The following is a 22,380-nucleotide window of genomic DNA, read 5'->3' as shown; positions in this document are numbered from 1 at the left end:
CACTGAGGGTGAAGCAATGGAAAATATTGGTGTCCTGATATCTAGTCCTCCTCCTCACATCCCACTTCCACTCTCATTCAGTGCGGTGTAAACATGCACCTCTTGCTATCCCACTTTTCCTTCACCATAAACCTACCCTTGTGCCATTCTCCTTTCCAATACTGAGGAACAGAAACCTGGCCAGGCAGTGGTGGAGGAAGAAGAACAGGAAGAGCAGGAAGATAGTGATGAAGAAACACCATCACTTGCTCTCTCACTCACAGGGGCTTACAGGATATTGCAACAGTCCAGTAATCTGTCTTCCAAAAGATTACAAGGATTGCTGAGGTTCTGCCTTGGAGGAGTGCCAGTGACACCATGGAGCACAAATTCGTTGCCCTCTCTCATGATGACAGCATTCGTCCACCCACCAATGCAACTCTGTCACTGTTGCAACATTGCTATTACATGTCAGCCAGTCACCCAGACCCTGCTATCTTAGCTGAAATAGTGCAGTCAGAAACTGGGTCTTCTAGATCCAGAGCCACTCTAGGCTATTCTGCAAAGCCATCTGCAGTCTTCCCCCATGTTGCAAACACTGGTGTAGCCCAGCGTATGAGTAGTTGGACAGCCAGAGGCAGACAAAAAAGAAGAACTAATGGAATCTATGTGAGTGATTAGTTGACATTTGTAGGCAATATGACAACATTTGATTTATACATTTGTTTGAAATGTTTGATTTGTGTTGGCTTTTATTTTTACATTGTGATCAAATGGGTGATGTGATAATTAATAACAGAGACAAGGTAAGATGTGGGACTGTTGGTGAATGAGGAATTGGGTTTGCATTCACTGGTACAGCAATTGGATGAGTCAGTCACAGGTAATTCAGCTAGAAAGGGGTTGTATTGATTGACTCCTCCCCTCCTCCTCCTCTCCCTCCTAGACTGGTGACCTCCTAGCTTGTGACAAGGGCTGTACCTTCATGATTCTAAGATTGGTCAGCGTGCAGCAGTTGAGGAAGAATCCTGCCATACACTCTGCAAAGTGGTACAGGACTTCTCCAGAGTGGCCCAGGCAGGGGAAGCATTGTTTAAACACCCAAATAGTCTGCTTGATCACATGTTGGGTGGAATTGTATGTCATCCCCTGTGGCATGTTTCGTGGCAGGGGGACATTTAATCAGGCAGGAGAGTTGTTTAAAGCTGCTAAAGTCTAGAGGTCTGGCACTTCCGAAGGACTTTGTCCTGACTTCAAGGATTTGGCACAAACAGACATAGTTGCAGTAGTTTGCAAGATGAAAGCAATAGTTTTCTAACTGCATCCTGGAGGCCGTTCGGGAGATACAGATGGTTGCGCACGCTGTTTGGCATTTCCACGGCTGCAGAAGAACATCAACGCAGACAACATGAGGTAGTCAGTGATCTTCCTGGAGTGGAAGCTATAGTGGATGACCTACTAGTCTATGCATATGGAGACACAATGGAAGAAGCCATAGCTGACCATGATCAGAATTTAATACGACTGCTAGAGAGAGCTCGCCAGATGAACCTGAAGCTGAACAAGAAAAAATTGCAATTGAAGATGCCTGAAGTCAAGTACGTAGGTCATGTAAGATAAAAGCAAAATACTGTGAATGCTGGAAATCTGAAACAAAAACAGAAAATGCTGGAAAAACTCAGCAGGATCTGTGGAGAGAGAAACAGAGTTAACGTTTCGAGTCTGTATGTGGAGATCTGAAGCAGGGTCATACAGACTCAAAACATTAACTCTGTTTCTCTCTCCACAGATACTGCTAGACCTGCTGAGTTTTTCCAGCATTTTCTGTTTTTGTTACATAGGTAATTTATTGACCGCAAAAGGTCTTCACCCGGATCCTGACAGGGTGAGAGCTGTAGCGGCAATATAGCAACCAACAGATGTGCAAGCATTGCAACGATTTGTTGGATTCGTGAACAATTTTCAAAATTTTTGTCCAATTTGTCATCGGAGTGTGAACCATTACACAAGCTCACTGTCAAAGAGGTGCAGTGGTATTGGGCACAAAACAAGAATCAGCGTTCACTAAAGTCAAACAACTAGTGATGACACGCCAGTGTTGAAGTACTATGATGTCAATGATGAAGTCACCTTGCAGTGTGGCGCCAGCGAGACAGGTCTGGGAGCAACCCTAATGCAGCAAGGACAACGAGTCGCGTTTGTATCCAGGGCACTGACACAATCTGACTTACGCTACACTCGGATTGAGAAAGAGTGCCTGGCTATTACTTTTGCTTGTGAGCATTTTCATCAATACCGGCTTGGGAGAGTCAAAGCAACAGTGGAGTCTGACCACAAGCCACTTCAAAGCATTTTTCGCAACTGCTACTATCTGCTCCAAAGCATCTACAAAGAATGTTACTACTTTTACAGAGCTATCATCTCGATGTGACATACAAGCAAGGGAACAGATATATATTACAAACATGCTGTCGAGAGCAGCCCTCCCCATGAAGAAAGTTGAGGATACCACAACAGAATGTGAAATCTTCCAGATTCAATGTGAAGCAGCAGCTCGATATGATCTGGAAGTCATCCAGCAAGACATTGAATCTGTCAGACAAGAGCCTTGTTCAACTTAAGCAAACTACCCAACACGATGCAACTCTCCAAGCGCTATAAGGAATAGTGATGAAAGGATGGCCTGAGAGCATCAAGAGCACACTATGGTCACAAGAACATATTGGGCATACCGAGATGAATTGACAGTCCAAGATGGCATCTTGTACAAAGGAAATATAGTCATTATCCCTAAGGAAATGAGAGGAGAGATGCTGAAGTGCATCCATGCAAGTCATCAAAGAATTGAATCGAGTCTGAGAAAGGCAAGAGAAGTGCTCTACTGGTCAAATATGAACAAAGAAATTAAAGACTACATCGGCCAGTGTGGTGCTTGTAAAGAGTGCAAAGCTAAACAAGCTAGAGAACCATTGATCACGTATGATATCCTAGACAGACCATGGATGAAGCTGGGAGTAGACCTCTTCACTATAGCAGGAACTGATTATCTTATCACTGTAGACTACTATTCTGACTACTGGGAGTTAGGCCAGCTGACTTCAACGATGACAGGAGAAATAGTTTAATTCCTGAAAGCACACTTCTGTCATTACGGCATTCTAGACAAGTGCCATGGGAACAACACTCCCCGCAGAGGGAATATCATCCAGGCGAACAGCCAATGACAAAGTGCATGCGTACCATTAAGAGACCTGCATGATTTAATGACTATGTATGCAATGCACGTGCAGTGACAGTCGAGAATAATGAACAGTTTGTTAATACATGCAGACAGTGGTGGTAATTAGGGTAACTCACAGTTCCATACGATTTTGGATACAAATTTGTCCTTTGTTCGTTAGGAAAAGGGAGATGCTTGTGTCTTTTCGTTATAAAAAGCGGGATGTTTGGGTTTTGAAATGCAACATTTCTACATGTTCTATCTGGCTTGCTGTGGTCATGTGACCTCTGACATGAGGGACTTTCTCTGTAAGCTGCCATTTTAGATCAGTTCAGTAAAGGCTTACAATGAGAAGGCACTGCAATTTTTGAACTCACCAGTTGCCATCTGCCTGCTTTGCATATAGATGCTCTCCGTATGCGGGCTAATGATTTCACCAAAATGGCAAACGGTGCAACCAGCACCAGATATATTCTCTGTAGGCAGCATTTTGAAGCAAAACGGCACTCGAGTGCCAAAGAACCAAGCACTATGGAGTTGAATTTTGCAGCCTCTTTTTCTGAAGAGTACATGGCCTGCTTATTCTTTCTATCAAATTGTCCCCCCTCACAGTTACCTATATTGAAGTTCATGTGTAATTTATGATTTTAAACATTTGTTTTCCGTTTTTAAATGCTTGCTTCAGTCCACCTTTGAACACTTGGAGAAAATTCATATTGCACAAACTTGCAACTTTTTCCGAAGATCAATGACCCTCTGTAAAAGACAAAATTTCCTAACATCTAACCTTGCTCTATGCTTGAGCAACTTCTACGCATATTCCCTGGTTTTTTTTTTGTAAAAATATACTTTATTCATAAAATATCTTCAATCACATTCAAAACCATTTCAAAAACAACATTACAAGGGTACAATCCAGGTTAAACTTTTACAAAATGTATCACCAGGTGCATCAGTACAAACAATATTACAATCATTTACAGCCTTTCATTTTGATCTGTACAGCCCGAGGGGCTCTAAACAGTTCCCAGTCTCTCGGTGCGCTGTGGTAGAAAGGTCTTAGACAGCGACCCTTCCCCATTGCGCCTTTGCGGCAGCTGCCCCAAGCTTTAGTGCGTCCCTCAGCACGTAGTCCTGGACTTTGGATTGTGCCAGTCCGCAACAATCGGTCGGGGACAACTCTTTGTGCTGGAAGACCAACAAGTTTCGGGCAGACCAAAGCGCGTCTTTCACCGAGTTGATGATCCTCCAGCTGCAGTTGATGTTTGTCTCGGTGTGTCCCTGGGAACAGCCCGTAGAGCACAGAGTCCTGTGTCACAGAACTGCTCGGGATGAACCTCGACAGCAACCACTGCATCTCTCTCCAGACTTTCTTTGCAAAGGCACAATCCACAAGGAGGTGAACAACGGTCTCTTCCCCACCACAGCCACCTCGAGGGCAACGTGCAGAGGGGGTGAGCCTCCTGGCGTGTAGGAAGGATCTGACGGGGAGGGCCTTTCTCACCACCAGCCAAGCTACGTCTTGGTGCTTGTTGGAAAGTTCTGGCGATGAGGCATTCTGCCAAATGACTGACAGTCTGCTCGGGGAACCATCCCACAGGGTCCACCCTCTCCTTTTCCCTCAGGGCCTCTAGGACGTTACGTGCTGACCACTGCCTGATGGACTTGTGGTCAAAGGTGTTTTTCTGCATAAATTTTTCCACCAGGGACAGGTGGTACGGCACGGTCCAACTACTTGGAGCGTTCCGCGGCAGCGTGGCCAGACCCATCCTTCGCAACACCGGGGACAGGTAGAACCTCAGCACGTAGTGACACTTGGTGTTTGCGTACTGAGGGTCTACGCACCGCTTGATGCAGCCACACACAAAGGTGGCCATCAGTATGAGGGCGATGTTGGGCACGTTTTTTCCCCCTTTATCTAGAGGCTTGTACATCGCGTCCCTGCGGACACGATCCATTTTCGACCTCCAGATAAAGCGGAAGATGGCTCGAGTGATCGCCATCGCGCAGGAGTCTGGAATGGGCCAGACCTGCGCCACGTACAGCAACAGCGAGAGTACCTCACACCTGATGACCAGGTTCTTTCCCGCAATGGAGAGGGAGCGTCGCTCCCACATGCCCAGTTTCCTTTTCACCATAGCCACTCGCTCCTTCCAGTTTCTAACGCATGCCCCGGTCCCTCCGAACCATATCCCCAGCACCTTCAGGCCGTCAGCCCTGACAGTGAAGGGGACAAAGGATCGGTCAGCTCAGTTCCCAAAGAACATGGCCTCGCTCTTCCCACGATTTACCTTGGCTCCCGAGGCCAGTTCGAACTGGTCGCAGATGTGCATCAGTCTGCGCACCGACAGCGGATCCGAGCAGAAGACGGCGACGTCGTCCATGTACAGGGAGGCTTTTACCTGAGTGCCTCCACTGCCTGGGATCGTCACTCCTCTTATGCCCGGATCCTTCCTGATGGACTCGGCAAAGGGTTCTATGCAACACACGAAAAGGACAGGCGAGAGAGGACAGCCCTGCCTGACTCCAGATTTAATCGGAAAGCTATCTGTTTCCCACCCATTGATTGAGACTGCGCTACTGATGTTAGTGTAGAGCAGTTGGATCCAATTTCTAATTCCCTCCCCAAACCCCATTTTGGAGAGCACATCCCCCATGTAGGTGTGCGATGTTCTGTCAAAGGCCTTCTCCTGATCCAAGCTGATGAGGCAGGTATCCACACCCCTGTCCTGTACATAGGCAATCGTATCCCTGAGCAGCGCCAGGCTGTCAGAGATCTTCCTGCCTGGCACAGAGCAGGTCTGGTCAGGGTGAATCACCAATTCCAGAGCGGATTTGACCCGGTTGGCGATGACCTTGGACAGAATCTTATAGTCCACATTCAACAGTGAAATGGGTCGCCAATTTCTAATTTCCTCCCTTTCCCCCTTGTGCTTGTAGATGAGGGTGATGATGCCTTTCCTCATGGATTCTGACATACTACCGGCCAGGAGCATACTCTCGTACACTCCTAGCAGGTCTGGGCCGATCAAGTCCCACAGAGCCGAATACAACTCCGCCGGCAAGCCGTCGCTTCCGGGAGTTTTACTCTTCTCGAAGGACTCGAGGGCCTTAGTCAGTTCATCAGGAGTTAGCGGTTTGTCCAGGCTCTCCCGCGTACTGTGGTCTAAGACCTCCGTGATAGAGGACAGGAAGGACTGGGAGGCCGTGCTGTCCGTGGGCTTCACGTCATACAATCCGGCATAAAAGGATTTGCTGATCCTCAGAATGTCGGACCGTGATGACTTTACTGAGCCGTCTTCTTCCTTCAGGCTGCTGATCACAGAACGCTCTCTGTGTACCTTTTGGAAGAAGAAACGTGAGCACGTCTCATCCTGCTCCACGGAGCGGACTCTGGAACGGAAGATGATCTTGGAGGCCTCCGAGGCAAAGTGCGAGGCTTGCTGGCCCTTCACCTCTTGGAGCTCCTCCTTGACATCGACCCCCATCGACTGCAGCCGGAGCAGATTCTGCATCTTTTTCTGGAGTCGGGACATTTCCCTCTGTTCCTTTCTAGCTTTCTGGGTGCCTTTGAGGATGAAAAACCTCTTGATGCTTCCCTTGATCGCTTCCCACCAGTGTGTCAGGGACTCAAAGAGGGGTTGTTTTTTTTTTGTAAAAATATACTTTATTCATAAAAATCTTCAATCACATTCAAAACCATTTCAAAAACAACATTACAAGGGTACAATCCAGGTTAAACTTTTACAAAATGTATCACCAGGTGCATCAGTACAAACAATATTACAATCATTTACAGCCTTTCATTTTGATCTGTACAGCCCGAGGGGCTCTAAACAGTTCCCAGTCTCTCGGTGCGCTGTGGTAGAAAGGTCTTAGACAGCGACCCTTCCCCATTGCGCCTTTGCGGCAGCTGCCCCAAGCTTTAGTGCGTCCCTCAGCACGTAGTCCTGGACTTTGGATTGTGCCAGTCCGCAACAATCGGTCGGGGACAACTCTTTGTGCTGGAAGACCAACAAGTTTCGGGCAGACCAAAGCGCGTCTTTCACCGAGTTGATGATCCTCCAGCTGCAGTCGATGTTTGTCTCGGTGTGTGTCCCTGGGAACAGCCCGTAGAGCACAGAGTCCTGTGTCACAGAACTGCTCGGGATGAACCTCGACAGCAACCACTGCATCGTTGTTTTTCCCTAACTTAACCTATCAGATAGGCTATCCACATGGACACAATGTCATCACTCCATTATTTTAAAGACTGCCATCAAATCTCCTCAAGGTCAATGGGTTCTGGAAAAAGAATAAAAAGATAAGAGCTCTATAAACCTATCATGGTAATTAAGGACCTTTTTAAGCTAGGTATGAACCTAATGATCCTTCTCTCTACTGATGCCAATGAGAAAGCACTGCAATTTCTGAACTCACCAGTTGCTATTTGCCTGCTTTGCATATAGATGCTCTCTGCATGCGGGCTAATGATTTCACCAAAATGGCAAACGGTGCAGCCAACACCAGATGTATTCTCTGTAGGCAGCGTTTTGAAGCAAAATGGCACTCGAGTGCCAAAGAACTCTTTTATGAGATCTGGGCATCACTGGGAGGGCCAGCATTTGTTGCTCATCCGTAATCGTCTTTGAGAAGTTAGTGGTGAGTTGCCGCCTTGAACAGCTGCAGTCCATGTGGTGTACGGACAACTACAGTGCTGTGAGGAAGGCAATTCCAGGATTTTAACCCAGCAGCAGTGAAGGAACGGTAACCTAGTTCCAAGTCATGATGGTATGTGGTTTGGAGGGAAACTTGCAGGAAGTGTCTGCTACCTTTGTTCCTTTAGGCGGTAGATGTGGCGGGCTTGGAAAGTGTTGTCGAAGGAGCTTTGGTGAGTTGCTGCAGTGCATCAGTGGTAGAGGGTATGAATATTTAAGGTAGTGGATAGGAATTGGTCAAGCGCTTTGTCCTGGATGGCGTTGAGCTTCTTGAGTGTTATTGGAGCCACACTCATCCAGGCAAGCGGAGAGCATTCCATCACACTCCTAACTTGTGCCTTGTAGATAGTGGACAGGCTTTGGGGAGCCAGGAAGTGAGTTACTTGCTGCAGAATTCCCAGCCTCTGACCTGCTCTTTTGGCCACAATATTTATATGGCTGGTCCATTTCAATTTCTGGTCAATGTTAATCCCCAGGATATTGATGGTGGGGGATTCAGTAATGGTAATGCTGTTGAATGTCAAGGGAAGATGGTTCAATTCTCTCTTGTTGAAGATGGTCATTGGCTGGCACTTGTGTGGCATGAATTTTACTTGCCACTTATTAGCGCATGCTTGAATGTTGCCCAGGTCTTGCATGTAGTAATAGACTACTTCAGTACCTAAGAAGTCATGATTGGGTACTAAGCATTTTGCAATCATAAGTGAACATCCCCACTTCTGACCTAATAATGGAGGGAATGTCATTGAGGAAACAGCTGAAGATGGTGGGGCCTAAGATACTACCCTGGGAAACTCCTGCATTGATGTACTGGAGCTGAGATGATTTGCTTCCAAAAGCGACAACTATCTTTCTTTGCATCAGATGAGGCCTAACCAAAGTCTTTCACCATAGTGCTATGTAAACAGAAAAAGCTGGAGACTCAGCAGGTCAGGCAGCATTTGTGGAGAGAGAAACAGAGTTAACGGGGTGGAAATTTGTTTTGAGCAGCTGTGCAAGATGGGTGGTATCGCATCCAACACCTATTATACAACCTGCATGATAGTCAATTCTGTTGACTTCAATACACTTCAAAGTGCTGGAATTGGAAAAGATATTTTTTAAGGCCCTTTCACTCATGGTGGAGGGCAGCCCTCAGTTGTGGAAAAAGGTGGTCTTGTGGAAGATGAACCTATCAGAACAGATGCGATGGAGACAGTGGGGGTATGGAACAGAGTCCTTACCGGATGTGAGGTGGGAGGAAGTGTAATCAATGTAACTGTGGGAGTCAGTGTTGTCTATACTAGTGGACAGCTTATCTTCAGAAATGAAGAGATGGATCATGAGGTGAGAGGGGGATGGAAATTTGAAGCAAAGTCAATGAAACTTTCCAGTTTGGGACAAGAACATAAAGCATTAGTGATACAGTGATTAATGTGCTCATTGATCCTCATACAAAGGGGACCTGAGTGGAATTGGAATAAAGAACCCGAACTTCTGGTCATTTGCCTTTTCAATGTCCCAATCCCACTCTGACTTCATTTTTCTATTTCAGTAAAGTTTGAGGAACAGCACCTCATCTTTCGATTAGGGTAAGAATCTTGACAGATGGAGTGGCAATGAAGGAAGGCTGTACCACAGTTTTCAGATACATCCCTGGACATCATGCTGCGGTCTGAAAGGGCTGGCAGGGAAATTCTGTTCCCAGATGTCACCAGCAGAGCTTTGGAAGGAGCCAAAGACAAAGAAACTCAGATTTGTGGCGACCTTGACTCACCACTGGCAATGCACACCCATCTGGTTGACTTGACAGGAGGTCTTCTTCCTGGAGGCTGCTAATGTCAGCAACTCTGAGCCTATTGAGGCATTCTTCTTGACTCACATCCTGAAAACTAATCCTCTGCCTATATACCCTGTGTTTGGCGTATTGCTCCTGCGAGCTGGAACTCTGTGTTCATATACTCTGTCCTGTGGAGTAGAAGGTGATTGAGGAGAAGGCTACTATTACTCCTATTGGTCCTGGTCCTGTTGGTGTTGCTGGTGCTGCTTGTCTTTTTCCTCATCGGAGATCCAAGATAGAACTGTATAAGTGCTTCCCCTGTTACTGTGAAGATTGACAGTGACTTGCAGATTAAAGGCAAAAACTCCAAGGTAGCAGAAATGACTTCCAAAGTATTGGAAACCATCTCCAAAGCAGTGAAAGAATATTTTCAGAACAAGTCTTGTGAGCATAAGATTTTTATTTAGGCAAAGAAGCAGTTGTCAAATCTCAGTGTTTAAAGGCTTTCCAGACTCTCAATTGCTCACCCATGTTAATACCCACAGTTCTCTCATCTTGTTTTACCTGGCAAGTTCCAGGAAGTCAGGAAATCCATGCACTAACAGTCTGAAGACAAAATCCAGGGTTAAATCTGCATGTAATTGCCTGTTTAACATGTTGATCATAGACACCCCAATCGCTTGGTAGTTTCCTGTTCACTAACGAACGTTCACTTGGCTTATTTCTGGGATGAAAGGGTTGTCTTATAGGTTGGGCCTATAGTCATTGGAGTTTATAAGAATGAGAGGTGACCTTGTTGACCCATTCGGAGGGGGCTTGATAGGTTAGATGCTGAGAGTATGTTTCCTCTTGTGCGGGAATCTAGAACTAGGGGGCACAGTTTAAAAATAAGGCATCTTCCATTTAAGATTGAGATGAGGAGGAATCTTCTCTGAGGGTCATTTGACTTTGGAATTCTGTTCCACAGAGAGCAGCGGAGGCTGTCATGTTGACAGATTCGTAGACGGATTTTTGATCGACAAGAGAGTCAAGGGTTATGGGAGGCAGGCAGCAAAATAGAGTTAAGGCCGCAATCAGATCTGCCATGATCTTGATGAATGGTGGAGCAAGTTTAATGGGCCAAATGGCCTACTCCTAATTCTTCTTCAATTAAATGCTGAAATTGGCAGGTTCCTGCTGGCTTTCCAACACTGCCAGTTTTGCTCTTCTATCTGCATATCCAGGTTTTAGATTTCTAACATTCACAGCATCTTGCCTTTTGTAAAAGTGTAGTGTTTTTTATGACCCTAGCAATACGTTCTAATATTTTAGGTGCTTTTGTGATAGCCATGCAGCATTGGTTGTGAACCTTTAAAGATTCACATTCAATAACAGGTGTGTTGCTGCTGATCAGAATTTTAAATTGAATTATTTGAGAAACAGGGAGGGCGCATGGCCAGTAAGGACCAGGTGATGAGAAAGCAGGATTTCGTGTAGGATACATAGCCAGTTGAGTTTGGACAAGTGAAACGTTTGGAGGATAGAAGGCCAGCAGAGAGCATTAGGGTAAGAGTTTGGAGATGACAAAAGCAGAAGTGTAATGGTTTTAGCAGTAGAGAGCTTCAGGTAAGAACAGAGCTAGACAACGTGCAATTTACGTACACATTCATGTTGCAGGGTATAAGGGCCAATCTGTCAGTTAAAAGATATGATCTCCCTGTGCATTATTTGATCCTGATTATGGTGTGTCAACTTAGTCAGCACTCCTAATTTCCTTTGTTTAATAATGTCCATGCCTGCAAAGTGTTGCTCGTTTGCTTGGTTTAAAAATGTACTGTTACAGCATTTTTGTGCTTATCATTCTTCAAGAGAAAACACCTTTCCATGTTAATCAATTATTTTGTCATATTCTTAAGTTTTACAAATATTGCTTTTATTTCTTAATTCCTTTGTATAATTTGCATTTTATTAAATATTATGGATCCAGACTGCAGTGGCCAAGAATTTAAAACTTGATCCAGTTTCAAAAGCTTGCGTTAAGGCATCAGATGAAGTTTTGGTGGACATTCCTTATCTGAAGGAATTTGTATGGAAACTAATGCATTTAGAGGTAGCAAATCATGCATGAAATACACTGGATTTTGTAGGTATGCTTGGTAACCCTTTGTTAAAATATTGAGAATCTCAAAATTTAATATTGGCTTGGCAGAATCTTTTAATTTTGCAATAACTTTTTAAGTGATCTTTCAATTTGTTCAATTCTTGTCTACATTACTCAAAATCTTTAATTGTTGAGATTTATTGGCATTAAAATGTATGTTTCTTTTGCACCACGATCAATCCAGTGCAGATGTAGATGCTGTGGTTGAGGAAATCCAGAAGGTTGAACCACTCATAACTGCATCTCGCACAGAGCAGGTGAAACAGCTGGTTCAGAGGCTCCAGGAAAAGCTTGGTCAACAGGATGACCATAAATTCTATCTTTTTAAGGTGAGAAGTTTTCTTGAAGTCAGTAAATAGATTCTGTTGTGCTCCAACCCAAATTGCTCTTTAGGGGACAGTAGTTGCCAGGAAATACTGACATCGATTTGTTGAAAAGCTATGATGTTATGACACCTAATGGTGGTTTCCTTGATACAATATTTATGTATCAACTGAGCTAAATGGACAAGTGCATTGAGACAATTCGGTAAATGAGTTTTTTTTCGCATTGGGAATCTGCGTTTTAAAAAAAATTCAGTTCCTGCTATGGTTCTGGCCGAGCTTATACATTATTAAGGATTTATTAGAGAATTTTACAAAAGTACAAGACATAGGGTATATACATAAGTAGATTATAATAGTGAAACCTTACTAAAGGACTAGGGGCGGAATCGTCCGGTCTTGTTGGCGGTGGGTGCCATGGTGGGGGGGGGGGGGGTGGGGGTGGGGTGGGGGGGTGGTGGGGGGGGGTGGGGGGGTGGTGGGGGGGGGTGGGGGGGGGTGGGGGGGGGGTTCAATTCGACAGAAATCAGTTTCACACTGGTGTAAAAGCATAGCGGGATCATCCGATGGCGTCTGGCAGACCGCGAATCCTGCTGGAGGGCGGTGTGAACCCAATTTGCATCCTGGTAATGGAATGCAAAGTAAGGCCTGACCAGAATCATCCCCCATGCCCAATTTATCATTATGCTGGCGGGAAAACATACTGGCCCAGAGCATGTCTGGACAAAGCGAGATGTGCAGAAGCCTGGACTCACCTTTGGGGCCTTGTTCAGATCGTGGACATCTGAGGCCTTACAGTTACTGGACCCTGAAGGAACACATGCATCGCATGCTGGGTGGATTCTCATGGACATGGCTCCACCGCGAAGCAGCTTTCGGAAGGTGGGAGGTGTCCATTGATGCTTCAGGCCTGTTTCGGAACGTGACAATCTTGGCCATGGGCTGCAATGGAGGATTGGTGAGTGGGTAGGAGAGGAAGTTGTAGGTGGGACTGAGAGAGGTAGGTGCGCTGGGAAGCGGGGGGAGGCTGAGGCTGGGGATGGGGGGCCAAGGTGTTGGGGTGACAAAGGTGTCAGGAGAGGTTGAGATTGGGAGGAGGGTGTAATGGGGGAGAATGCAGCGTGGGGAGGTAGGTGTAAGGGGGGAGGGAGGAAGGTGTAAGCAAAGGAGTTCGGAGAGGGGAAGATGTCCTGGGGTAGGAGGGAGTTCGGAGGGGGGGAAGGTGTCCAGGGGAAGGAGGGAGTATGGATGGAGGAGGGAGTAAGTGGGGGGGTCGTCCAAGGTGGGGATCTGTGGAGTCAATGACCACCTCTCGGGGAACAACTAAGGGTGGTTGTGGTTTGGAGGGAATGGTGAGTGTGAGAGAGGCCGGTAGGGTGGGAGGGTGAGGGTGCATTGTTAGAGCAGTAGAAGGGACGGCAAAGGTGTTTGGTGGGGATTCAGAGACAGACACGGACTGTCGGAGAGGTCAATGTGGATGGGGCTGGGATTCTCAGCAAGGTAGGGAACGTGCATGTTCACGTGGACATCCTGGAACGGCAAGGGTTCGGGTTGTTAGATGACGGTGGGAAGATGGAAGGTGATGCCAGGGGGTCGACAGAGATGGGGGAAAGGTCATGGGTCAGGGGAGGGGAAAGAACAGGGGAATTGATCCAATACTCCACTACGACCATTGTTGTCAAAATCAAAAGTGAGCAGAGCCTCGTGTTGGACGGCAAAGGTGCTACATGGGAGTGCAATCAGTGGTAGGAAGAGATGCAGGGTCAGCTCAGATGGGCATCTGAAAGAGAACCCCAGCAGGCAGCATTGAAAATGCTCAGGACAGTAAGATGAGTGTGATGGATAAAGGTTCTGTGTGCATGGGAGAGTGCTTGCACGAGGCTCTGAAAGGCCCTGCCACACTTCTCCCTCTAGAATCACTCACAGTCCAACTGCGTGCAGCTGAACTGCTAATAGCGGGGCTAGAGTGGGAGGACCCATGAAGCCTGTCAATGAAGCTGAAAGACAATTTTACACATTTTTGAGTGGAAGTGAATATACTTTCAGATTATAAAGTGATAAAATGTGTTCACTTGTGCAACCAACTTGTGATCAGAATTTCTTAACTCTTCTGGGCCTACTACTATTTCTAGGTGCCGCCCTGACATTCATAGCAGGGCTGGAGACAGCCTGTGCAATGGTTGGCCCTGTTGGCTCTGGTGACTTCAGCGTGTATCCTCTGGAGAGCTGAGGCCTGGAGGGTCCTGGCTTGCTTTGGCTGTCCACCAGTGGGCAAGATGCTCCCTCTGCGGTGACAGGCAAAGGGAAATCGGAGGGAGAGGACAGCCTCTGAGATTCCTGAGTGGATGATCCAGGGGTGTCTAGCTGCCTCTCCCTTCCTTCCTTCGGGTGCCTGAGGGCCTTGGCCTGACTCCTTGAGGGGAGGAGCACCTGGAGGGATGTCGAGGTGCCCTGTTTCCTACTCATCTTGCCACTGCAAGAACTCATCCATGGCGACCGCGATGGAGTGCAGGTCAGCACGCATCTCCGCATTCTACTGTACTAGTGTCTTCATGGCGTCCACCATCCTTCCCATGGAGACCTCCATGCACAAGCATGTGGGCACCACTTCATCAAAGAATAGGCAACGCACTCCTCGACTTGCGTGCCACTCTGTTGAAGGCTTCCAGCAGCTCTGTGTTATGTTCTCCTGCCTTCTGCTGACTCTCCACGATGGGTTGGAAGGCCAAATCCAGAGGCTTGTCATCTGACTTGAATTCACAGATGCCTCTTCCCCAGCAGTCCTCTGAGTGCCGGGGAGCTCGGCTGAACTTGCCTCCTCCTGATTTGGACGCTTGTCTGTGCGGTGACCACCAGATTGTGAACCCAAGCCTGCTCTAGATCTAGGTCCCATCGAAGTGTGTATCTCTGCACTGGTGGTGGGTGTGGGTAAGCGCTGTGACGGGTCTTCCAGGCTGCTTATTTCCAGCTCTTCAATGGAGGAGGTGTCCTCTTGGCTGGAGGTGAGGACCTGGATGGAGCTGAGGGACTTCCTGGCTGAGGGCATTGGTCACTTGGCAGAGCTCCCCTATGAATCAAAGTAGAGATAATTAGTGCATGACAGCAAAGCCAAAAGCAGGAGAGAGAGAGCACTTACAGTGGTGTTGAGGGAGGGATGATGTGGTGCAGCAACCTCACCTGGGTGTTCGCCACCGACTTCACCGTCACCGCAGGCACGGTCCGTGTCCTCACCGGTCAACGCGATGGCATGCTTCTCAAAGTGAGTGAAGGACCAATATGGGTCACTCCACCCCGGTCTGGGAACTCTCCCTGCTGTTGTGAGCCAGCTTCTCCTGCATGGAAACAGATCAAGAGAGTGTGAGCAGGAAGCATTGGTGAGCGGAGACATGGACAGGATAAAGACATGAGCTTGTGAGGATTTGAACCTGATGAGGGTGTGTGTGAGAGCTAGTGTTGTTGTCCCTTGAGGCGTGAGATCCCTGTGGATTTGGCGAGTTTGCGAGTGTGTGATTTGAGAGTAATGAGGTGGTTGACTTAACCTGGCAGAACAGGTAAGGTCATTCATCCCCTTCCTGAATTAGATGGCTGTCCGCCTCTGTGCTCTGGTGGTGTTGCCTGCTACTGCCACCGCCTCCCAGGCTGGATTGGTGACTGTGGTGGACTCCCGCGGCCAGAGTGGGGGTAGAGGACATCGTGATGGCCTTTCGCTGTGTCCAGCAGGTGCACCAGAGAGAAGTCACTAAGTTTGGGGGCTGCCACCTTCTTTGCTTTCGGGATCATCTGTTGCCTGAAGTAGTCCTGGTCTGTGGACATGAAGTAGGCTGCCCTCTGGTGCGCCTTAAATATGGCATTTGGAGCGAGGGAGCGCTGAAGTCATGGGTGGCGGGAAATCCGAACCTGCCTGCCAGCGATCCAGTGTGTTTCCCATGAATGTGTTATTAATGAGGCAGAATGCGCTGGGAAGGGGACGATAGTGGCGCGAAAACCCGTAATTGCAGCCAGTGGGTAAAGTGGCTTTTTTCTTGCCCGCTACCGCAATTTGTGCAAATCTGGGATGATTCTGCCCTTGCTTTAATTGCATTAACCTGTGTATCAATACAATCAAATGTAACCAGCACCATGGCTGCACTTTAAGCACTCTATCACTGTAGGACAGTCTCTTTTTTCCTCTCACAAGAATATTATTAACTTTAAGTGAGACCATTCTGCAGTACTAAAAGTTCAGCTGCCTATTTGAAAGTGCTCATGTTTACAAGTGTCCCAAGTTTGTTTTATTTTTAAAATTTTGTTAATTAGCTTCAGTGATAGCCTAACTTGTATGATTCTTCTGTAATTGTAAATTTGCTGGGATAACATAGGAAAAGGAAGCTCTCTTCGTGTTTTTGCTCCATGGCTTTGATTGAGAGTGATGCATTTACTGATTAATAGTTGTTATATTTTTGCGTGAGCTTCCAGTGAGTATTTGTAAGAGACCAAAGCCAATTCAGTGCAAATCTCTTTTGGTTTCTTCATGTGAATTTTTGAGTTCATGAAGGTGAAGAATGTTGGTGCTGATCTTAGAATAACTTGTTTTGACAGCATTGTAATCACAGATTGTGTAATTAGTACCCTTTTAAAACATCTTTAACAATTTTGTGATGTTGATTGAAAGATAAATTGACTTTAAGGACTTTACTTTAGCACAGGTAGATGCAGAAAAAAGCTGTAGGATCTGGATTGAGACTGCCCAAACTCATTTCACAATGTATTCCTCTAAGCAACAGATGAAGGAGACCAGCGGCATTCCTTCTGGTTCCATATGCACTATTATGGGCCGCTGCCAGCCCTTATCAAACCCTCTTTCTCATGCCTGCCAACACCTAAGAGACTTTGGGTGTGTCACAGCTGGCCAAAATTAGTCCAGTGGTAACCAGTGAGCTGCCTCAAGAGGCACTATTCAGATGTGCCTGAAGCCCAACTTTGGGGCCCCAGCTTCTGTCACACACTGTAAATACGCCGATAAATTTCTACCCCATTTTCGTTTTCACCAATGTGCAGGCATTTCACTGCCTAACACCATGCACACATTATGCGTTAAACCTGACACAATGAGGGCATTTTTGACATTGTGTGATTGTTTAAAAAGGGGGATAATGAATCAACAGCTTGTTGTACCTTTCTCTGGATTTTATTTCCATTAAATTCATAATTCCCATTTTTTAAATAGTTGCATTAAAGTAAATATAATGTCAGTAAAAGTTGAGTATTGACCCAGTCAGGAAACAATGTTATATGAAAGTGAATTACTCTTTGTGTGGTTGCACTTGAAAGTTGTAACAAAGAAAACCAAAGATATTTTTCACTAACAATTCTTTCTTGTTGATGTAGGTACTTCGGGCGCATATACTACCACTGACAAATGTTGCATTCAACAAGTCTGGTTCAAAGTAAGTGTTCCACTTGGTTGTATGAAACCCTACCAAGAAGGAAAATACAGTTCAGACCAGTACTCTTATTTCCCAATTTTTACTGTTTTTTCCTTCTGGGTACATTTTTAATTTAAACCCCTTGTCCGAAAAGTTCGATGTAACTTTTTTTTATGTGGACAGATTTACTGACCATCCAGTGGTGTTCTGATGAAAGGCCATCAACTTGAAACGTTGGCCGAGATATTTGCGGGGGATTGTGATAAAGCAGGGGTAACTCGGCAAGGCAGTGGATACAAAGATTCTGTTTAATTCAAAAACAGGACCTCATTATAATTTTCTTTTATGTTTTCTGGCTGGTTGCCAGACAAATTGATTGACTGACAGGCTGCCAGACAGGAAAACCAATGATAAGAGGCCACAGGGACCTTTGCAGTCAGTTGCCAACTATTGGGAGTGAGAGATCAAGGTTTGGGAGAGGGAGGTGGAGAGAGAAAGAGACCATCATAGGAGAGAGGAGTGAGTGATTGGGACTGAGTGAAGTATGGTGTGAAGTCGGTGATCGTGGCAGTGTGGAGAGATAGGCACCGATCGGTAGAGCTGCGATGGAAGGCTTCCTTGACTGGCTGTGAGGAGCAGCCTTGCTTCCCCTGGCTCACGAGGACTGCTGTAAAAAGCACTTGCCTTCTTGTGACAGCAGTTCTTGCTGTTCTTCTCCCGGGTGAGCTGAGCCTTGGGAAAATTACTAGGCCAGCATTTGCTGCCCATCCCTGATTGCCCTTGAGAAGTTGGTGGTGAGCTGCGTTCCTGAACCTCTGCAGTCCAAGTGGTGTAGGTATACCCACAGTGCTGCTAGGAAGAGAGTTCCAGGAATTTGACCCAGTGACAGTGTTGGAATAGTGATATATTTCCAAGTCAGGATGATGTGTGATTTGGAGGGGAACTTGCAGGTGGTGGTGCCCCATGCACCTGCTGTCCTCGTCCTTCTAGGTGGTAGAGGTCTCTGGGTTTGAAAGGTGCTGTCGAAGGTGGCTTGATGAGTTGCTGTAGTGCCTCCACAAATGTTGACTGCCAAGTGTTTCTAGCACTGATTCTGTTTTAATTTAGATTTCCAGAATCTCTAGTAATTTGCTTTGTTTCTGTGAATATTTAGCTTTTATTAGAACATAAAAAAGTGCTTAGAAAGAAACTAATGTGTCCCAATTATTGCAGTTACATGCAAGAGCCATTGTGAATTTGAATGGAATTTGAGTTTAACATTGTCGTGCGTGCCGAGATCAGAGTTTACATTTACGTCAACTGTCATTAGTTAATTAAGCTCTGGAGTCAGGCTTAATTCCACAAACTTCTGACTTGGGTGAGAGTGCTACCACAAGTGAAGCTGACCATAATAAATTTTAATAGTTCAGTCCATGTTGCAAACAGATAATTAGAATTAAGCATTAATGTTCCTAGAAACAATGGAAATTAAATGCCAGGCTGTGAAAGTTCATTTTATCTTTCTGTGAGTCATTTGGATAATTTCAAACTGAGTTCAAATTGAGTTAGACAGGTTTACAATGGAAAGAGAATGAATGTTTCACAGGGCACCACTGAGTTCTGTTTATCAAATTCCACTTTAAACTATACAAACTTAATGATTTTTACATTTCTTGGAAGTTGGACAGATTAGAAAACCAGAGCAAACAATTGGATAAGGTCTGTGAACAACCTGGTTGCATCATTTTGTAGGAAATCAGATAAAATAAGTGAGCTCTCAGCCCACATGAATGTTAAATTGGGACAATAGCAATCAACACTTGTGTGTATGCTTAAAGGAAGAATTATTAATTAACACATTTCAACTGGTGCGTAATTACAAATGGAAGCAGATTTCATAAACCTAGATATTTTGCTAAAAATCCCAAATGGACACCATCTGAATGGATGATCTTTTCAGTGATGCTTTTGGTACAAAAGATAATGAAAGATCAATCCTGGCGATGACTGGTAGCTTTATATTTATTTATATTAATTCTGAACATGCCTAAAAGATAAGGATGCAGTAAATAGACTGTATTTAAAATGTTTCCCTTATGGTTGATAAGGCAATAAAAATGCTATTCGAATTCTAAGTTTTGTCACAAAATATAAACTATAAAAGCTACAAGTAATGAAGAACCTCTATAAAACTTTAATAAGGCCTCAGTTTATTACTGTGTAGAATATTGGTGTCCACACTCTAGGGGGATATTGAGGCGTTAAAGCATACAATGCAGATTCATTAAGATTGAGGAAATACAAATATAAAGGAATGCCCCTCTCCTTGATTTAAATACAGATTTGGGAGAAGTATAATAGAATTGTTAAAAACGATTAAATGAATTTTCAGAGTACATAAAAGGCTGTTTCTGGTAGTTGAAGGGTCAAGAACAGGGGACCTTGGATACAGAACTAAATGAAAGAGACTTACAGCAGAGGACAAGACCTGGACAATATCCAGGCTTGGGCTGACAAGTGGTAAGTAACATTTGCACGCCACACAAGTGACAGGCAATGACCATCTCCAACAAGAGAGTACCGAACCATCGCCCCTTGACATTCAATGGCATTACCATCACTGAATCCCCCACTATCAACATCCGGGGAGGGGGGTGGGGGGGGGCTGCGAAAATGACCTGGACTAGCCATATAAACACCGGCTACAAGAGCAGGTTAGAGGCTAGGAATTCTGCGACGAGTAACTTACCTCATGACTCCCCAAAGCCTATCCACCATATACAAGGCACAAGTCAGGAGTGTGATGGAATATTCCCCACTTGCCTGGATGAGTGCAACTTTCACAACACTCAAGAAGCTTGACACTGTCCAGGACAAAGCAGCCCACTTGATTGGCACCACAACCACAGACATTCACTCCCTCCACCACCGACGCACAGTAGCAGCAGTGTGCTACAAGATGCACTATAGGAATTCACCACGGCCCCTTCAACAGCACCTTCCAAATCCACGACCGCTACCACCTAAAAGGACAAGGGTAGCAGACACATGGGACTACCACCACCTTGAAGTTCCCCTCCAAGTCACTCACTATCCTGACTTGGAAATACACCGTCGTTTCTTCACTGTCGCTGGGTCAAAATCCTGGAACTTCGTTCCTAACAGCACTGTGGGTGCACCTACAACATATGGACTGCAGCGTTTCAAGAAGGCAGCTCACCACTACCTTCCCAAGGGCAACTAGGGGTGAGCAATAAATGCTGGTCCAACCAGCGAAGCCCACATCCCGTGAATGAATATAACAAAAGCAAAAAAAAAGATATCTTTTTACAGAGTTCATGGCATGGCATTCGCTACCATGATTAACGATTAGGCCAGAACCTATGTCATTGTTTAAAATCAGATTGAATAGGTGGTTGAAGGAGTATGAGAAGCAGGTGCTTAAATGTTTACTGATGCTTACTGGTTGGGCTGGAAAGCCTGTCTCTGTTTTATAACTTCTATGGATTTCTAAGTATTTCTCTGTTCTTTTAGTAAACAATTATGTTTTGTTGAGATTAATATTCACTTTGCACATGTTAGCTTTATTACAGGAAGTTATGATAGGACTTGCAAAGTATGGGATACTGCATCAGGAGAAGAGCTGCATACACTCGAGGGACATAGGAATGTGGTCTATGCTATTGCATTCAACAATCCTTACGGGTGAGAAATGGAATTGCATGTTGGTTGCTGATATTTGTCAAAAAAACTGTGATAGTGATTTCCTTGTTTTAGCTTTGTTAGAAATTATGGTCACAATATAAAAAACTGCACACCTGGACACCTGAAATTATATATATAATCCAATCAGCAGATGCCAGAGAGTCAATTTTGGTAATTGCTTTACTTGCAAAGTTTTTACAAAATTGGACTGTTACAAATGTTAAAATATGCAATTACAATAATATATTGTGTAGTGCACATTTTTAAATTCCCTTCAATTTTAATGTCTAACCCTTCCTCAAGTTAGGTACTTGTAATTATAGAATGTAAATATTAGCGTATGAATGCTGGATGCATTTATATGCAATTATCTTAAACATGATAATGCTTCCATTAAAGTAACAAATGCAAAAATTGCAAATAAATTAAGTACCTGTTCATATAGCCAATGTTCACATAATATAACTTCAAGGATTTCGGGTAGCAAGGCCTCCCATCTCCTCTCCATTGCTCAAATGAATGTTGCAGAATTCCTTGCATAACAAGTGCCTTTCCCCAAAATTCCACTACAACAGCAAATAAAATGTGTAGTTTGAAATTAGAAGCTGCAAAATAGTGCAGATACTACAGAAACCTAGAGCTCATTAAATGGTGGCTTCTAGCCAAGGCGCTGTGCCATGATTGTAAGGCTCCTAGTTTACTGGAAGCATGAAAAGTGGGCAGATCGTTAAGTAAAACATTGCCTCATGCTGATTTGGTGCACAAGCTACCATTTTGGACCTCACAGGTCCTGTTAACGCCCCCTCCTAATCACTTGCAGCATTCAACTGGGGAGGCGATGGCATAGTAGTATTGTTCCTGAATAATTACCAGGGGTAATGCTCTGGGGACAGGGGTTCGAATCCCACCATGGCAGATGGTGGAATTTGAATTCAGTAAAAATCTGAAATTAAAAGCCCAATGATGACCATGAAACCATTGTCAATTGTTGTAAAAACCCATCTAGTTCACTAATGTCCTTTAGGGGAGGAAATCTGTTGTCCTTACCTGGCCTGGCCTACATGACTCCAGACCCACAGCAATGTGGTTGACTCTTAAGTGCCCTCTGAAACCGTTACAAACGGTTACAGGCACAAAAAAGGAATGAGACTGGACGGACCACCTGGCATTGAC

At 45.3% G+C, this 22,380-nt stretch overlaps 1 protein-coding gene across 1 annotated transcript in view; it reads left to right on the top strand.

Moving 5' to 3' along the window:
• Window positions 1–22,380, top strand: part of daw1 (dynein assembly factor with WDR repeat domains 1) — a 65,548-nt gene that overhangs the window by 3,000 nt on the left and 40,168 nt on the right. Inside the window, exons 3-5 of the mRNA XM_078564069.1 lie at window positions 11,980–12,124; window positions 17,486–17,544; window positions 21,085–21,207. Of these exons, the coding sequence (XP_078420195.1) occupies window positions 11,980–12,124; window positions 17,486–17,544; window positions 21,085–21,207 (327 nt within the window). The remainder of the gene's footprint in view (window positions 1–11,979; window positions 12,125–17,485; window positions 17,545–21,084; window positions 21,208–22,380) is intronic.

This window comes from Cetorhinus maximus, chromosome 19, assembly GCF_964194155.1.
Source record: "Cetorhinus maximus chromosome 19, sCetMax3.hap1.1, whole genome shotgun sequence".
Taxonomy (NCBI): domain Eukaryota; kingdom Metazoa; phylum Chordata; class Chondrichthyes; order Lamniformes; family Cetorhinidae; genus Cetorhinus; species Cetorhinus maximus.
This window is presented reverse-complemented; position numbering and strand designations above follow the sequence as displayed.